This window comes from Brachycentrus maculatus, unplaced genomic scaffold, assembly GCF_059751285.1.
Source record: "Brachycentrus maculatus isolate JH-2025_06_01 unplaced genomic scaffold, ASM5975128v1 h1tg000206l, whole genome shotgun sequence".
NCBI classification, from domain to species: domain Eukaryota; kingdom Metazoa; phylum Arthropoda; class Insecta; order Trichoptera; family Brachycentridae; genus Brachycentrus; species Brachycentrus maculatus.
In genome coordinates this window covers 631,811-650,819 of record NW_028280957.1, presented here as the reverse complement: position 1 = coordinate 650,819, position 19,009 = coordinate 631,811, and the positions used below count along the sequence as shown (strand labels likewise).

The window sequence follows — 19,009 nt, the reverse complement described above, 5'->3', positions numbered from 1 at the left end:
TAAAAAAAACCCAACCTATATTTACCTACAGTTATAAAATTGTGTCTTCTTAGTTTTTCCTAATGAAAACTAGTCCTAACAAAAATATTTTGTCAAAATTAGTTTTCAATAGGAAAAACGGGTTTTAACTGAATTAAATTTAGCTAGATTGACTATAGTTTAAAACCGCTCATAGATATGAATAAAAACACAATCTACAAATGTTCCCAGTTAAAACTATATAACTAGTCCTGCTTGGTTAAAAAAACCGATTCTAACAAAACCATACTTCAAAACTAGTTTTCACTAGGGAAAATCGGGTTTTAACACATATATATTGCTAACAATAAGGTCAATGTCTCGATTACAAAGTAAGTTGATAAAAGTAAGTATGTTTTTTACAAATACTTGTAGCTCTTACAATGTTTCACCAATTGGCCCCCGGTTACATTGACAAACCATGTTAATAAAGACTCGACTGTAACAACAATGTAAGGGTAAATCTGTGATAGGGTAAAAACATTATAATTTGACCATCAAATTGAATACTGATGAATCTGATTTTTGAGTAACACATTTAAGGATTAAGTCAACGGTATGGCTTTTAGAATGTTTCGAGAGGATTGACCCTTACGATATTTTGCTAGAAAGGTTGCCATGGTATGATGTTACCAGCTGCGTATTTTCTCGGTGTTCATAGTGCAAACTGCTTTAAAAGAATAAAGTAGCGGAATCATAATAGAAAAAGGGTTACTTGGGTGGATGCTGCGGAGGTTTAGGACTTTGCGTCGTATTCAGGAATGCTTGGTCAAAAGCTGGCAGGACTCTGGTGGACTGTTGGCCGGTGAACACGCCTTGGTCTCCTTCCTGCTCTATCAGGATGGGATCTTCCACGGGCTGCTGGAAGAGGGGCTCTTCGCTCCTGGCGTAGTCCATGTCCTCCTGCTGCATCATCTCCATGGGGGGAGGGATGATGGGGAAGGAGTGCGGCGAGGACATCATGTACCGGATGATGGAGTCGTAGTCCTCGAAGGGCGGCTGGGTCGGCGCGGAGCGCTCCATCATCGGCAGGGGCTCCTTGAACGTGGACGGCATGTCCTCGTACACGACCCGCACCTGGTCCTCTATCTTCACGCTCTCGGGGAGGGGCTCCAGCTTGATCTGGCCGGAGACGCCCGGCAGCTCCTGGCAGGGGAGGAACAGAGTCGGCTCGGACATCTCGCCGTAGTGGAATACGTCTTCCGTCGGTTCCATAACTGTCACCATTACACTTTTCTCGGGCGTTTTTCTGGGAAACTTGAGTTCGGCTTTGGTTTTGGACTTTTTGGCTTCTCCTTTACCCTTCTTACTGGTGCCGGGTACAGGGGCGGGAGGGGGCGCGGCGGCGGGCGCCGGGGGGGCTCGCTTGGCGGGCGCGGGCGGTGCGGGGGGCTCCGGGGACTCGGCGAAGGACCCCGACGTGCCCGGAGTCGCCGACTGCCAGACCTCGTACGGGTGAGCCTTCTTCACGTGCCGGACCAAGTGGTCCTTGCGCCCGAACTCTTGCTTGCAGAACTGGCACGGAAAGTCCCTAGTGTGCGTGTGAACTACCAGATGTCTCCGGACATCTTTCTGCGTGAAGAACTTCCTATCGCAAAAAGAGCACTTGTATTTTTTATCATTTTCATTTTTAATAGTTCGACTCCCCGCGTGCACCTTCAAGTGGTAGACGATGTCGTCCTGGTTGTCAAACGTCTTGAGGCAGATCTTGCAGTCGAGGTTGCCCTCCTCGGCGGAGTGGAGGGCGGTGTGCTTCTTGAAGCTGAGCGGGGAGGTGTAGCGCTTGTTGCAGTCGGTCTTGTCGCACGTGTAGACGCTCTTGACGGGGTTGTGGATGCGCTGGTGGTTGCTGAGGTGGTCCTTGCGGTGGAAGGTCTTGAGGCAGGTGGCGCAGGAGAAGGGGCGCGTCTCGCTGTGGATGAGGCCGTGGCGCACGAGCTTGAACTTGGAGTTGAACTTCTTGTCGCAGTGCTGGCAGCCGAAGGGCAGCTCGCCGGTGTGCGCCAGGTTGTGCTGCGCCAGCTTGCCGGGGCTGCCGAAGCGCTTGCCGCAGCAGCGGCACGAGTGCTTCTTGGCGGCGGGCGGAGGCGGCGCGCGCGCGGCGCGGCGTGCCTGCGGCGCCGGCGCCGGAGCGTCGCCGTGCGGCGACGGCGCCACGCGCGGCAGCACGGGGATGCGCCGCACGGACTTGACGGAGCGGAAGCACTGCTTGATGCCGCTGGGCCCGGGCGTGCTGAGCGTGTGGTGCAGATCGTGCGACACGACCGTGAACTTGGTGGGCACCTGCAGCGGCGGCATCGCTAGGAGATCTTGGTGCCTTCGCGCGGCGGTGGCGCGCGGCTTGCGAGCGCGCGACCCCGCCCCCGCGGAGCCCTGCCCCCGCTTCTTCTTGGTCGCCGCTCCATCCTGAGGGTTCGGAAAAGGGGTGCCCATGGCCTCACACTCATTTTTAACTAATGATATGACTCACTGATCATTTATATTCCGACCTGATAACTTGAAGCACACTACTATACGGCGACGCGATACGCTGCTGCGACCGAGGAAACCCGATTATTCCACGCGAAATGTGATTATTTCAGAAAACATAATGTTCTTGTAGTGTCACATGGCTTCGACATACTTTTGATCGAGTGCTAAAAATAAAAAAAGATCGATCGTCCGACGAACTTCCCGTACGCTTCTGGAAGGCGTTTTGGTAAAAATTATTGTTCTACATAAAGTTTTTATGTAAAACAGCTGTAGACTTTAAATGTTATAAGAATTCTCACGACATTTGACATCGAAATGTCAAAATAAAGCGGCCATATTGAATTCTTTACGAAGTTTTCAAGGTTCCCGAGTACGCAGCACATATCCAACTCGAAAACTTTATACAAAAAGGTTTATTCTCAATCAAATCCGAGTAATAAAGATACACGCAACGTTACTCTTGAATAACTCAAAATAAAGTAATTTAAAAAATATATATATAAATCATTACGTTGCAATATCGCTTAGGAATCGAAGATATAAAATTATTTGAAGAAATTTTCACTATGAAAAATATTATCATTTTTTGCTTATTCAATGTAAATCAAATAGTAGAGTTTATTTAAAAAATATAAGGATATCCTAGTTCTATCTTTCTTTATCCTTATATGTATTTAAATATATAATAGGATAGGAAAATATATGCTTTTTAGTATTTTCAGTTTTGAAAATTCAAGGAAATGGTCGAAATCCAGTGTGAAGTAACCAGCAGAAGATCGCGCTTTTAACCAATCAGGAACTTGTATACAAGTTGACAGACAGCTGTTTTGCGCGCCAAACCTGGCATCGACTCGCGTCTCGCATCGCGAGTAACCGTTTTTGAGTTTTCGACAACAGCGGGTCAGGTTTGTGAACTATTTATCCACAATTACGTTGAACCGTTTATTAATTATTAGAATCAAGATGTTTATGTGCAGTTTATTGAATGATCGTACGTATTTTTTGCTTCGCCAACTTCGCGCGCCCTTATTTGCCCACGATATGTTAAGCCATTTTGGTGTTTAACGATTACTATTTTTTTTAGTGTATATTTTTTACCATATATATTGATATTTATCATGTTTATTGTTCGCATCAAACCTTCAGTATGGTTTAGAATAAATAAAAAGTTATGTAGTTGTTGAAAAAGTTATTATTTAAGTTATGAGTTGGAAAGCATCATTCATCATTGGCTCCACGCTTGAGTTGGACCGGTTTGACAAAAACTTTTTAAGCGTGGAATTTTTCTTTTCCACCAACATATCAGCTGTCAAAAACGTTTCTAAATGTGATTACGATTGTTTTACGCTACGGAAAAAATGTAAAAGTTTAGCCATATTATATTGAGAGAGAAAAAAAAAGTTTCCCTTATAGTTAGTCATGTTTTTTTTTTCTTCTCTTATTTTGCATTAATAAACAAGTTTAATGTATTGTAACCCCTTAAAACATCTCCAATAAAAAAATGTTTCTGTTTCAGAATAATTTCGAGTAGGTTGAGGAGAAAAGAACTTATAATATAAGGTATGTTTTTGTTGTTGTTTTTTATTTATTATTATTTTTAATATCAATCTTAGAAATGATTTTCTAAATCACATTCAAAATTGAACTGTAAGTAGAATTAGTTCGAAATGTATTACTAAGGTACCATTCCACACATTCTATCACAAAATGAGATTAAAACTAACCTAACCTTACCCAACCTAAAGTAACCTAACCTAACCTTCCCATTTTTTAAAAAGTTATTTAATTTTGATATGTGAGTTGCAGTTATTATTTAACTTGCTTATATAATAAAACAGCAACTAAATATTTTACCACTTTTATTTTATCTGACCCGTGACCGGGTTTCATTGTTCCGACATCATCAGACTGGTGAGTGTCGGTAATGACAAAACTCGGTCATTTGCCGGATTAAATAAAAAAGAAAAAAAACATCTTCTAACCTTTAACCGCACCCAATGGTGATAGAGCACCGTATCTTACAGAAACAGTGTTATCTTGATCGTTAAATACACAAAGGAAAGGTGATCAGCCTTCCACTTAAGGTACCAGTCTAGGGTCATATCAAATAAATAATAGACTGAAAAATCACTAATATTTATTTTAACTAATAAGTGATTTTTTCACTCTAATATTTATTCAATTTTACCCTGAAGCGGAGGGCTGATCACCTTTTCTTCATGTATTAACAATCAATATAACACTGCGTTTATATGATACAGTGCCCTATGCACCATTGGGTGAGAATAAGGGTTTAAAGAAGGCTATTCTAAAAAAAAACTAATTAGGATCGACGCAATGGCGCTGGTGACTCCGCATCGCAGCAGGGGGATGCCGCACACGCCCAAGATGTCGGAGCGCAAGCGCGCGCTGTTCCACGGCAGCCCCGATAGCGGGCGCCGAATGCGCGGCGGAGACAGCGACGACAGCTGCGACCTCGGCATCATGAGCACCATCGAGTCCAGCGACAGCTCCGAGCCCTTTGACCAGAGCGTGCCGCAGACACCCCACTCCTGGAGTGAGTTCTCTTCACTAATTTTTTATTTTTTTCATATTATTTTTTGACATCTCATCAAAGATGAAGAAGAATATGGAAGTCTGGGCATTTACGGGATGTCGAAAAATAATATGAAAATTAACTCCTATAATTGGAGATAATCCAGATTTGTGAACAACTATTTGGACACACTCAAAATGTTGTAATTTTATTTGTTTGGGAATTATACAGTCTGTATGTTAAAAAATAGTTAACATTGACAATAATAAAGCCAACGCACTTACCATTTTATTTTCTTTACAAACAATCATTTCAATAACATTTTGAGTGTGTCCAAATACTCATCTCTCTCTACACAAATTTGGATTATCTTCAAGTTATTTTTCATATTATTTTTTTACATCTCAACATGGATAAAGAAGAATATTGAGAATTTGAGAATCTATTAATATTATTGAAATATGGGTAAGATAAGGTAGGCACTGCTTTTGTACCTTTATGAAATGAACGCCCCAGGTTCTATAATGGTGGAGACTGACCAGAGCATTTTGTAGTAATTTTGCTCGCGGCGTTATCTAACTATGGATGGAGCACTCGGAACGCTGTACTGAGTATACGAATGCTCGCATTGTAACGTATTATGTTATGACAAAATGGGTCTGGTATACGGATTTAATTCTGGTAATATAAAAATCTAATATTGGTAAATACCAATCTGAAATATGGGTAAATTTGAAATCTGAGATACAGCAGTGCTCAGTTTGCAGTTAAGAGGGTAATTACTGTATATTAGGTGTTCTTCACACTAAGTCTAACTTTTATGTTAATTTTTTTAAGGAGGAATCACGAGGAGTCACTGCAAGCAAGAAGAAAAGTCAAAAAAGAAAACTGCTCGACAGATACTCCAGTCTCCTCTTACTTTTAAAAACTACATGACCAGGCGCTCCATGTTGGACAAGTGCGAAGTCACGCGTGACGTCCGCGTGAAGCTTGTCGATATCCTTGCCGACACGGAGAGCTGCAGTAGCTCCTTGCAAGATCTGACTTTCCATTCCGATTCCGATATGTCAGACTGCAAGGAAAACACGCCTTCGGGAAGAACTCGATCCAAAAACAAACGCTCGTCCAGGAAAAGTAAAAATACAACGGATAACGAATCTAACAACTTCTTCAAATCGTTAAAGAATATAAAAACTGGAACCACAGAGTTTCAATTGCCTGAAGAGTATTTAGAGCAATCTCCATCTAGAATACTGAAAACTCCTCACGAGAATGTAATGAATACGCAAACTCCTCCCAGGATCGGACACGGCAGAAGGCCTTTAAAGGTCTGCTCTTCAAATAGCCCGTCTAAAGGAACCAGCTCCGACAAGATGGACGGCATAAATGACAACACGTCTCTTCACAAGAACTCTCGCCAGAATTCAAGCGTACCCGTACCCAAAGCCAGACTTTCTTTGTTCAACAATGACAATGATAAACATTTCTTGTCTCCGAAATCGTTCTACCCCAAATCTAACGCCGACTTGGACAAATCTAACGCCAACTTAGAGGCGTCGATGAGCATGTCTGTTACGTCTTACCAGCCTAGAAGGAGCAACACCAACAGACATCCTTCATCGCGGCTATCGTATAAAAAAAGCAGAAAGAGACGTTTGGGAGAAATAAACATGGGAGTCAAGCACGGGATTCGAAAACCTAAATCTAAATACACTATCCTAACTAAAGATCAAAAGCTCAAACTAGCTCTTAAAATCATCGATGAATCGCCTTTAAACAATTACATCAATAACTTTATGGCTACGAAAAAGTCTAATGTTGTCATCAACGGACTTCAAAAAACCACACCCGCTATATTAAACATGGAAAATTCTGGTACCGATGCGCTTGCGATGGCGACAGGTCTGTCCCAGAACCAATTAAACAAGATGGACTCCATTCTGAAGCAGCTAGGATGCACGAAATCGTTGAATTCTGTTCTCTGTCATACTGAAGACAGGTCTTCGGAGCCGGAGAAAGTATCCGACCTCCTTGATGAAAGTACGGATGACCAGTGTACGGATGACCAGACAGAGAACAGCCCCTCCACTAGGAAGTTCTTTAAGTCTAGCCAGGGTAGAGCGGCGGTATTGAGAAAGGCAATTCTAAACAAATACATGCCGCCCAAAAAGCCTTCCAAAGACAAGACATCTGTCGAAGAGAAGTTGGCGATGCTGCAGAATTTAGTGCAGTTTGACGTGTCTGATCTTCTAGCCGATGATGAAGGTTAGTAATAACATAACTAATATTTAAACTTTCTTATTTTCCATTATATATCACTATATATTCGATAATCGATAAGCATTATGTGGGATAAGCATTATCAATAAAATTAAGAAAGGCACAACGGAGTCCTGGTTCCAACCCAAATGTATGGAAGTTAAGCATGGAGTTAGAGTCACTTAAATATGTAAAAAATATTACAAATTAAAAGAAAACTATTGAAAAATATCCCAAGAGTCGAGGAGTGCATATTAAGTATATAAATCTTTGACTGATATTTGTACACATTAAAAATTTCAGATAAGTTTGATGTTCCTGAGAAAAATAGCATAGAAGATTTACTTTCTCAGTGGACAGAAGAAGAGGAGGAACCAGAAGGTGCGGAGACCACGCATAAAAGCGCTAATTGTCAACCAGAGACAATTACTAGTAGAATACATGGCCTAAACACTCCAATACAAGCAAGTACTACGCCCAGCCCCGATATTGTTGCCGATAATTTCTTTGTTAATGGAAATAGTATGGATTCTTCCATCGTTCAAAGCAGTACATCTAGCGTTTTGGGTTTGAATGAATTGTCCAATTCTGGAAGTGACCAGGGAATGTACGAATCTACATCGGGAATGTCTAACCCATCAGATATTCAGTTTCTTCCCGTGGATGGCGGGTACATTATTGTCAATAATGTGGACGATATGATCGGTAATTATCATTATTTATTTCTTAAAAGCATCATTGATTGAATTGAAGACACAAGTGGATGAATATATTTTTTTTAAATCATTTGCTATCATGTCGGAATTTGATCTTAACCAAAGCAGCTCCAACATTTGACCTGTCCTAATCTCTTAACGTATTTGGATCATTAATAACGTATTTAGATAATTAAACATTCATGGTAAAATTAACATCTCATTGAGGTTTTGTTTCTATGAAGAAGACTGTCAACAGCTTAGACCGTATTCAGTAATGAGGCTATGGGTTAATAAAGTTGTGAAAACCTGCCATTCTCACCTTTGGGCATTTTCTCTGTGGTTAGGTACTAATTATGCAAATTAAAAAGTACCTACTCAGGATTTTCCAGCCTTTTCTTAATCTGGCAAACCTGTCATTATCTATTGTCTATGATTTGGAGGGAAATTTGAAAAAAATTATTGTGTTTAATGTCTGTTAAAATGTCTTGTGGTTTGTTATTCATCTGGAAATTGCTCATAATTTCTGTGAATGTTTTTTAGATGGTGATGTTCCTCGTGATCTGGAGGCCATTGATTCTGAAATCCAAGCTCTCGATAAACAGATAATGGAGATCGCCAAAATGAACAACATAAACCCAGCCTTGCTGCTGTCACCCACGACACAAATGTGCACAATGGCTTCCGGCTTGGCTCTCTCGAGCCCTAAATTAGCCAGTAGCGCTGAATTATCCGACCATTCTGATGCTGGTTATCAACCCATGGAGGATCCGACCAATATAAATGAGAAAAAGAGAAAATTATATCCTATATTTGACAAAGACAGCATCGTAAAGCAAGCAAGACTTGAGGGTAATTTTTTATCTGTATTTTTTTATTATTTATTATTTGCCTCCGTAGTGTAACGGTCAGCATCCTTTGCTACCGTACTGGAGGTCCCGGGTTCGATTCCCAGTAGGGGGAGGGGATTAAATAAATACAAGTGATTTTTTCACTCTAAAATTTATTCAATATTACCCTGGAAGCGGAGGGCTGTCCACCTTTGCTTCATGTGTTAGCGATCAAGATAACGCTGCGTTTATTTGATGCAGTGCCCTATGCACCATCTGTTGCAGATGAGGGTTTGAATTGTTGAAATTCATTTCAATGCCAGAAGTGTAATCAGGGCTCTGAAATATCACATTTTTTGAGAATGAAAAATGTGTTCTACAATTGTAAAATCTATGTGCCCGTCTTTAGAGTTAATATTTGTGCGTTTCATAAACCTTATGTTAAAACCGTACATTATATGAAATGGAACATATTTACAAGTACATTATATTATGTTGGTTCAATTTCTGAAATGTACAAATTAAAATCATTATGGTGGAGACTGACCGCAGCCATTTCACGTGTTATGTTACGATGGGAACATTCGTATAGTCAGTACAGCGAGCCGAGCACTCCATCCATAGTTTCGGATGCTCGCTGGTGCTCGTCGTGAGCGATGTTAGGACATTACGTTACAACGAAAGGATCCGGTCAGTCTCCACCATAACACTTTTTTTTTACACTTTTTTATTTTTTTGCTTCATGAAGCTTTCTTTTTTTCAGAAAATAATAAAAACAAAAAAAGCAAAATTAAGTTCCTTTCAACGGACTCTGATCAATACCAAATAGATGCGGGACAGAAGAGGTTTGGGGCCGTGGAATGCAGTGACTGCAATGCAGTCTACCAGGTGAATACACATTTTATTTTGTTCTTCTTTTCCATTTTCGCTCCCTAGGTAGAGCATATCGCGCACTCCTTTCAACAACGTCGCATATCAAAAAACTTGATTTTTCAGGAGATTGTTTTTAATGTTTAAAAATATAATCAAATGTATTAAATATAAATATCAAGCCACTTATTGAACTTTTTACTGTGCAACAGATCTTTTTAGGTAAAACCTGAGTATTTTTTCTCCATTTGAAAAATATTAAGTATATTTAAAAAAAAAATATTTAACAATACATTTTCTTCAAAATGCAAAAACAACACTTTATGCCCTATAGCGGGTAAATATTAAGTTAAAAATATGCTGCTTTTTGCTGGGATGTATGTAGTACATTTTCTGGGCATTCCGAAAACATGCACAACTGAAAATTAACGATTTTTGATATAAGACATTGTTGAAAGGAGTGAGCGATATGGCCAACACGGGATGTCTCCAAATCACTCTGTCATGCGCTATCCTATTGGCTTCCTCCTAGGTCAGTCCAGCATCTCGAGATTTTTTTTTTAGATGTGAATCGAATTTATTATTTACCTCGCTTATTATGCACAAGATTTATAGATCGTTAAGTGGATTTTGTTTCTTCTAACTAAATAAAGATGTTTTATTTAAATCTGTATTGGGTATAGGAGGGATAATCTAGTGTGGGCCAATCAGGGACTTGTCAGCATTGCTGGGAGGAAACCACGTTGCACTCCTCAGGAGAAGGTGGACTGTTTACTGTCATCAAAAGACCTTCCATTCCACTAGAAGAGGGTTTGGAATTTTGTGTCCTATCTCGGTTTACAATGTCCTTCAACATCCTGAAGTTTTGCCGTGGCCAGTGAATGGTCATCAGTGGCTTTCCGGGTGCCGGAATTCTGAGGGTTGGGAGAAGAGACATGAGGGGTAAATGCTCTCAGGTGGTATTCTAAGGACATGTCCCAACCATGTCCGTCTTCTCTTCTTCAGGACTTCCAGTATGAGGGGCTGCTGGGTTCTTCTCCTCATATCCTCATATCTGACGAAGTCATACCACTTTACACCCAGTATTCGCCTCAGGCACCTACTGTATTATATTTCGCAATCTATTTCCATTCTGGAAATCCAGAACTCAACTCTAATTCACTGTACCCCTGATAAATCACTGTCTCATGTATCTCAAGCCGCGCGTCCCTTTGTGAACACCTCTATGAAGTCGCTTGATGCAAGCACAATGTCTAATTCATTCTTTCATGTTCAAGTATTGTAAAAAGTTTTTATTTTTATTTTATAAGTAAAGGAAACTAGAAAAACATATTGCGAGTGTTTTTGCCAAGATTTTTCACTCATGAATTACATGAAATTATCTTCGTTTTCTTCAAACCCTTATCCGCACCTGATGGTGGATAGGGCACTGAATCATATAAACACAGTGTTATCTTGTTCGTTAACACATGAAAGAAAGGTGATCAGCCCTCTGCTTCAGGTACCAGTCCAGGGTAGTATTGAATAAATATTACAGTGAAAATCACTCATATTTATTTTACTCTCCCCCTGGGAATCGATCCTAGGACCAGGTAGCTGAGCGTGCTGACCATTAGACTATGGAAGCGGACAACATGAAATTACAGTAACTTTGAACATAAAGATAAAATCCACCTGCAAGTTACTATCAAACTTAAAAAAGCCTTAGTAGGGCCATGATAAGTGGTGTTGTATAAGCCATGGTTAGATTGCACTTGGGCTGTATTGTCTAATGGTACTGGAACACTTATGATGAGGAAGACGGAAACGCACAAATGGAAACAATTATTTATTTTTAAAAAATTATAAAAGTCATAAGGGCGAGAAGAACAAAGCGACACCGATAGACAAAGAGCGAGCGCTACGTATATACGTTTGAATTTCAATCTCATCTGAACACACAAATATTGGTCCTCCACCCTTTACATACGATTTTAAAGGAGTTGCATGTGGTGGGGACAATATTGTAAACAAAATAAAAGTCGATGAACTGCGTCTCTTTGTTCTTCTCGCATACATTTATGAATATAATTTTAATACGCAAATTCTTATAAAAAATACACAAATTTGGAAGGAACAAGCGTTAGATACTACAAAACTTGTTAATATTTTGCATGGGATTATCTGAATGTTTTATTGCTTTTCTTACAAGTTTAATATTTTTATATAAATCCCTTACCACACCCCAATGGTGCATAGGGCACTGCTTCATATAAACGCAGTGTTATCTCGATCGATTACACATGAAGGAAAGGTGATCAGCCCTCCACTTCAGGTACCAGTCCAGTGTAATATTGAATAAATATTAGAGTGAAAAAATCACTTATATTTATTAAACCCCCCTGGGAATCGAACCCGGGACCTCCAGAACGGTAGGCGAGCATGCTGACCATTACACTACGGAGGCGGACAAAAATATTTTTAATATTTTTAGCAACCAAAAATGTATTTATGCTCTGCGTGCTTACGAAAATGGCGCTATATAAAATGTTTTGTATATTACAAGCATTGTTATTGTTGTGGTATGGTAATATAACACTCTCCTTATCCAACGTTCACTTTGTATAATACCACTTGAAATTTAAAGTGGTATTACACAATGTGAACGATGACTGATAAGGAGGGTTCTAAATAAATTATTCAAAATTATTATTATTATCCTGCAGGTCGGAGATGCACAGGACGAGATGGATCACTTGAACCACCATAATGCTGTGGACATTCTTAAATTTAACGTAAGTAAATTCAAAATAAATCTCCTTTCTTCTTCTTTAGCCCTCTGTCTTCCGCTGCTGGATATAGGCCTCTTCTGTATCCTTCCACGTTTTCTCACACTCTCTATAGGTCCCCCATCATGAGGCCGGAGATTTTACTTAATTTATTTTACAATTTTTCGGGACTCAGGACATTCCGATGGTAACATGGCAACATATCCTCGATATATTAACAGTAATACCCCGCTTAAGGCCATCCCTATTTATGCTGTTTTAATAGCACGGTTCTGTGATTCAACGAAAAATTTGATCTTTTACCCGGGGATTTCATAATATTTGTTCAGTCGTGAGTACGGTGTGTCGATTACCAAATAGTTTATACCGTTTTGGTCTTGTGTAAGGTGTGTGCATTCCCAATAACTTTATATTTGTACTAGAATAACTTTGTATATGTATAGAAATATGTATTTGTGTTTTTTTTTATTTACAAAAATACTTCAATTTCATACTATGAGTTTACATTTATGTGAGTCTAAGCGGCTCATTATTAATAATAGGTATCAAATTGTGGTAGAGTGGGTTTGGACCGAGAAACTCTTGACTCGAGAGTCTGCGACACTAACTACGGGACCACAACCCAACACTTAAGTTTTTTGTATTAGTTTTTGTTTATAGTTTTTGCATATAAAATCATTTAAATTGAACACTGCGTACAGAAATGGCAGGCTGACTCAAGAGTCTGCGACACTAACCACGGGACCACAACCCGACACCTTAGTTTTTAGTATTAGTTTTTGCATATAAAATCATTTAAATTGAATTCTGCGCATAAAAATGACAGACCATTGTCTGTCTCATTGACCGTATGTGGAAAATAGATTACCCGGGCTAAGTGGGGTATTACTGATATGCAATAACCAATAGGAATGATGATTTCTCAGGGCTGGAAGCACGAGCGGGTGTGCCAGCAGACAGGGAGCGCCAGGATCCTGGTGGTGCAACCCGGGGACCCGCCCGCGCACTGGCAGAGGGTCACGGACCTGATGGAGAGGGTAGTGCACCCCCAGCTCGGCTACGCCTCCGCGCTGGGCTCCAACAAGATGTACAAGGTAACCACTCCATTATATCCTCTCTGTTAACAACGTCATCTTGTATATATAGACAGGGTGTCCCATAATCCAACGTTTTCCTTTTAAGGGGTGTTAGAGTGCTTGTGCACTACACGGAATCTTACAGTCCGGCAGTCCGGTTAGCATGATAAAACGGATGATTGGCTTGTGCTTTTAGCCATCTTTCTTCGGATCGGTGCGTGATCACGGTGCGTGTAAATTTGATCACGATAAACTGTTGTAGTCGCTTTTATTTAAAAAAAATGGAGTGCCCGACGGTGAAATTCCGTGTACTGCTCAAGCGTCTGAGGCCAGCTTGTGACTCACCAAAAATGAAAATACGACCTCAGTAGAAGTGCCTTAGTATGTATTCAAGATATTTCCACTTTTATGAATTTCCCGAAAATCTACCCCTTAGATCAATTTTTAAAGTGCCACTTCTTAAATTTTTTTATTTGCACACTACACCTTCACATCGATCTCGACCAATTTGTCTTGATGCACTTACATGTTTGTCTTGATAGAGGGACATATCCATGGTTGTATTTGTCATCAGGTCTACTTGTACGTGGATGGTCGCCAGCTGATAGGATGCCTGGTAGCGGAGCAGCTGGAGGTGGCCTACAAGCTGCTGCAGGGTGCAGGCGTGGATTGCTGCAGTACCGAGGGCTACCCTGTCAAGTTAGTTTTTTGTCACTGTCCCATTTTATTTTACAGTTAAGAGGTTTAGTTAGTGTGGTACAATTTATATGTACCATACAAATTAAGTCTCTCTATTTGATTCTTCCTTACGACCCATGATGTTTTGGTCATCTTCCTCCAAACCCACATCTCAAATGCTTCAAGCCGGTCTTTTTCGTACTTTTGGATGGTCCAGGTTTCACACCCATACAACAAAACACTCCAAACAAAAGCCTTTTTGAATCCTTTCCTTACTTCAATTTTTAAATGTTTGTTTGATAGGAGGCTTTCCAACGAAAAGGTCTTGCAGGACGTAAAAGAAAGAAGAGAGCTTATAAATCATATTTTGAAGAGGAAGGCCAAGCTAATAGGGCACTCAATTAGACATAGCACCTTTCTTAGCAACATCTTCGAAGGAAGAATCTTGGGAAAACGAACAAGAGGCCGCCCAAGAACTTCATACTTCCAGGATTTGAAGCGGCTCATGGACGTCTCCTCCTATTCACAGCTCAAGAGGATGGCGACTGACGGAGACAAGTGGCTGACACAACAAGGCGCTGCCTTTAGAAGATGATGATGATTTGATTCTTGTTCAAAATCAGAACAAGAACAGACATGCATCGCGTCCAGAATTATTTTTAAAATTTGCAATACAGATAGCAGTTTTTTTTTTAAAGTTTTGACATCTTAATATAGATGAAGAAGAATATCGAAGTCTGGGTATTTATAACAGGTCGTAAGTCCTGTAAACATCCAGATATCCATATTCTTTATCTATGTTGAAATATCAAAATGTTATTATTATTATGTAATAAATCTTGCCTGTAATAAATCGCCACGGTGCCTGTCACAAATAAATTGAATAGATATACTGTATAGATATACTACATCTAATATTCCTCCTCGAATAGAATCCTTGTTTTTTTTGCAGGGTCGGCATTTCGCGCATATGGACGCACATGTCCCACCGGAGGAGGGGCGTCGCTACCAGCCTAGTCAACTGCATGAGGGCCAACTTCTACTACGGCCACATCCTCTCCAAGGAGCAGGTGGCCTTCAGCTCCGTGACGGAGATGGGCAAGGCTTTCGCCATTAAGTACACCAACAATAACAATTTCTATGTCTATTTGGACTGAAAGTTACTCTCAGCCGACATTGCCCTACACACGGAAGACAGATCCCAGCGGTTTATTGCTTAATAGTCTTCGTTTTGTCTTGCCTGAACACTAAAATTTATAGGCTGATTTCTTAAGGCCCAGCATTCGTTAAGTCGCATTAATTCTACCGGAGAGGTCACATATCTGCTCACGCCCGAGTTTTTTTAAGAATGTTAATTGGATATTTTTTGTTTTTTAGAATATACATAGAAAAAATATTTTCACAATTATTTTTTAACTTCTAACCTTTCAATAAGTCTTTTCTTATCAAAACCATATAATAATAATTATAATTATTTTATTCATTTCTTATTTCGAAGAAAAACTTATTCTCTCAACGCATAAAACGGTGTTTTAAGGAAGCGTATTTGTTTGCCAAATTGTTTCCACAATCTCCTTTCCCCCAATTCAATTACAGTTAGGCACCCCTTGAGGTAGTATTTTACAAAAATGGCACTTTATAAATTATCCAAATTTGCTATCATATATACAAATTATTTAAAATTGTTATTAGCAATCACTTTGCACAACAATCAATTTTTAAATCTTACACTCATCAAGGTAGGAAAAACAAAACATTGATTTATTTATGTTTTTTTCCAATAAATAGATAATTTTAATAATTGGTTATAATGCAAAAAAATTGCCATTTCTGTTCTTTCCAGAAAAAAACTTTTTTTTCCCTTCACATAATGTATTTAAAAATACTTGAAAAAATGTCGGTTAGACAGCTTAAAAAACAGTAGACCATCATTAGTCGGTGCATCGCAACAAAATATGATTAAAGCAATTGTAGATTATAAAACATGGTTTTATTATTTTGTTTTTTTAGAATTACTGTAATTTAATTAGAATTTTAAATGATTTTAGTTCATTCGACTTTTAAGACATGCTCACATACAAAGCCATACAATTCCCATTACCTATAACAAAGTACAAACTACATATGTATAACCATTTTGTATTTTGTGCCATTGAACTTGAGGTCAGCCTATTTAAGTAGCTTTATGTGCTCATTATTTAAAAGTATCCAGCTTTTGTTTTTATTACATATATGCATTTATTTTTTTAGTAAAGTAGGATTATCAATATTTTAGTGTACATTGGGTCGTGTTAAGTTCTCAAATACCATTGAGAGTTTTATTATTTTAAACGATTGCATATTTTAAAATGTTATAAATAATAAGCGTATCTTTACGTATGTGCAATTTAAAATGAGTAAACTTGGTAGCGACATTCCAAAATATTTTTATTCTTAACTTTTTTAACATTTTCTTAGTGATTCAACTGTAGCTGTGAAATTTCTAAGAAAATTTATAAAACAGGCAAAATTGTGAATATTTTTTTTAGTAAAATTTCACAATAATCTAAAAAAAATCCTTCACTCTCACTTTTTAATGTACCCTGTAGTTTTCTTTTAAAATTTACTAGCCATTTTTAAAGACTGTTTTACATGACATTTAGTACTTAATTTTGTGCCCATATTTATTTTAACAGAATTGTACCTTACGCATGATGTTTTTTTCAACTTAAACATTTTATTGCCATTTATTTTATATTTCAAAATTACGTAATTTAATCGGTTATTGTGCAAAACCCTTGATATCAGTTTCCTAGTTCATTTTGATAATAAACACTAAATATGTTTTCATTAATTGATTCGGTAGTCAATTTGTGATAAAATCGATCCATTTTTAATTTAAGTTTTACTTAGTAAATATCACTATTTCTTAAAATCTATTGAGACATGTGTTTTTATGCATTCCGCACATACGGTGTTTGAAAATGATGCAGGATGCATCGAAACACGTGCCACAATAAATTTTAAGAAATAGTGGTATTTTCTAAGCAAAACTTAAATTAAAAATCACTAAATATGTATTAGAATAGGGACCATGGCATAGATGGGTAGACGCTCGACTGCAAAACTGTCACTGCGGGTTCGATTCTCGCCAAGTGCAAAATAAATTCCAGAAATATTTATTTTCAATTGGTCTGGGTGTTGGTGATGTATTTAATTTCCCTATCCTACCTGCTGACAAGCATCTAAAAGTAGAGGCTTTGCGTGTTATTCCTTACTAAAAAATACTACGGTAAAAATGTTGAACCAGTAACCTAGTAAGTCTTCTCCACATAACATTATATTTTTCCCCCCCGCGAGTTTAAATTTGTGACATTTGTAAATATGTCGCATTTAGGAATATGTGTACATATAAAAGCTGTATTTTTATAGATTTTTAAAATAAGACTTTATAATTGCCATGTCAATATTTTTATTTTTATTTGTAAGTGTTGCCTATTTATTACCCAATTTTTGTTTTTATCCAGTTCTAGTGTAATTTTAAAAATATATGCATAGGTACATATTTAATTTTATGTTTTTCGTATGCAGCGAAATAGAGGTTTTACACTGAAGCATTGCCTACCATCGATATTGGGACCTGTCAGTTGTCTCTTATGGGTTAATTTTGTGAAATAGCCATCATATTATCAATTCTTTGAAGAAAATTTTTAAATTTTCATGTAGTGGCAAACCTGGTATTTTATTTACAATACATATACCTCACTTTTTTACCAAATATATGCATATATCTGTAAAATATTGCTCATTTTAAAATATTTTTAATTTATTATATGTATATTGATAATTGCAAAAATGACAAAAACAATCAATACTGCATTTGATACATCAGAATAGAGGACCACTTAGTAAATAATTTTAAACAAATATGCGTGTTTAGTTTTTCAAAAGATTTTTTAATTTAAGGCATGTAATGAACAAAAGTCTATAAGGCGTTTTTATGAAAATTGAATGGGTTAAAATTAATTAATGCATGTCAACTTGTAGAAACATTTATTTTTTTACCTTTCTGTTCAATAAAAATGTTTGTAGCGTTAGTTATTTGAATATTCTGTTATAAAAATCTGATGTGGATGGAAAAATAAATAAAAAGTTTTAAGAAAGATTCCTGTTGCATTATTTTTTAAGTGAAGCGGAGCGAAGGGCAGTGGACAAGCTTGTTAATAAAACGTAAAATGGAGGCTTGTTCTCTACAAGTTTCCAATAGACTTTTGTCACGATGTTGGTTTATTAGTTAATAAATTAAGATGAAAAATCACAAGACTATCGGTAGCATTCTTATTGAAATCTGTAGAGAACTAAGGGAGATATTAAGGTTTAAGCTTTGAGATATTTTAATAAAACGAAAAACGTGCGTTCACATACGTCATCTAACATTTTATGACATCATATGGTTTATAGAGCTGTAAAAGTAGTAGTGTGGATTGTTTGTTTACCACTACACTACCATTTGTGTTATACAAATATGAGGGGAGGGTGGACCATAGACATCAACAAATAGAGCCGCCAATAATGTAGCAATGTTACCAATATTAAAATTAGTCCATCATTTCTGTGACGTCATTCATTACCAACTTACAAAAACAACTTAAATATATATATATATATATATATATATATATATATATATATATATATATATATATATATATATATATATATATATAAATGCAAGCAAGTTAAGGGGATTTTAATGATCTCATCCACTGGGTATACTTTGGGGACTGTATCCATCCTACTGTGGATCTAGATCTGTGCATCTTATCAA

At 38.0% G+C, this 19,009-nt stretch overlaps 2 protein-coding genes across 4 annotated transcripts; one reads left to right on the top strand and one right to left on the bottom strand.

The window, feature by feature from the left end:
* Positions 1 to 397: 397 nt before the first annotated feature.
* On the bottom strand, positions 398 to 2,790 carry LOC148307144 (uncharacterized). Its single transcript, XM_088263877.1, has one exon. The coding sequence runs from the start codon at positions 2,449 to 2,451 to the stop codon at positions 730 to 732; it is 1,722 nt and encodes a 573-aa protein (XP_088120003.1). The 5' UTR covers positions 2,452 to 2,790; the 3' UTR covers positions 398 to 729.
* Positions 2,791 to 3,211: 421 nt separating this feature from the next.
* On the top strand, positions 3,212 to 18,338 carry eco (Establishment of cohesion). Of its 3 annotated transcripts, none has more exons than XM_088263873.1 (11): positions 3,212 to 3,395; positions 4,007 to 4,050; positions 4,818 to 5,047; positions 5,864 to 7,291; positions 7,589 to 7,990; positions 8,524 to 8,832; positions 9,574 to 9,698; positions 12,386 to 12,454; positions 13,375 to 13,542; positions 14,099 to 14,223; positions 15,155 to 18,338. In XM_088263873.1, exons 3-11 carry the CDS (start codon positions 4,828 to 4,830, stop codon positions 15,357 to 15,359), a joined length of 3,051 nt encoding a protein of 1,016 aa, XP_088119999.1. In that variant the 5' UTR covers positions 3,212 to 3,395; positions 4,007 to 4,050; positions 4,818 to 4,827; the 3' UTR covers positions 15,360 to 18,338. The 3 variants fall into 3 exon arrangements, with proteins under 3 accessions (XP_088119999.1, XP_088120000.1, XP_088120001.1); XM_088263874.1 differs by having other exon boundaries at positions 3,239 to 3,481; XM_088263875.1 differs by lacking the exon at positions 3,212 to 3,395 and adding an exon at positions 3,804 to 3,902.
* The last annotated feature ends 671 nt before the right edge of the window (positions 18,339 to 19,009 follow it).

Excerpts from the sequence above, each read along its gene's own strand:
- LOC148307144 (XM_088263877.1), bottom strand. The coding sequence starts at position 2,451 with ATGGGCACCCCTTTTCCGAACCCTCAGGATGGAGCGGCGACCAAGAAG.
- eco (XM_088263873.1), top strand. The coding sequence starts at position 4,828 with ATGGCGCTGGTGACTCCGCATCGCAGCAGGGGGATGCCGCACACGCCC. Across the intron at positions 7,292-7,588 it reads TCTTCTAGCCGATGATGAAG|ATAAGTTTGATGTTCCTGAG; the intron begins GTTAGTAATAAC and ends TAAAAATTTCAG. Across the intron at positions 8,833-9,573 it reads AAAGCAAGCAAGACTTGAGG|AAAATAATAAAAACAAAAAA; the intron begins GTAATTTTTTAT and ends TCTTTTTTTCAG.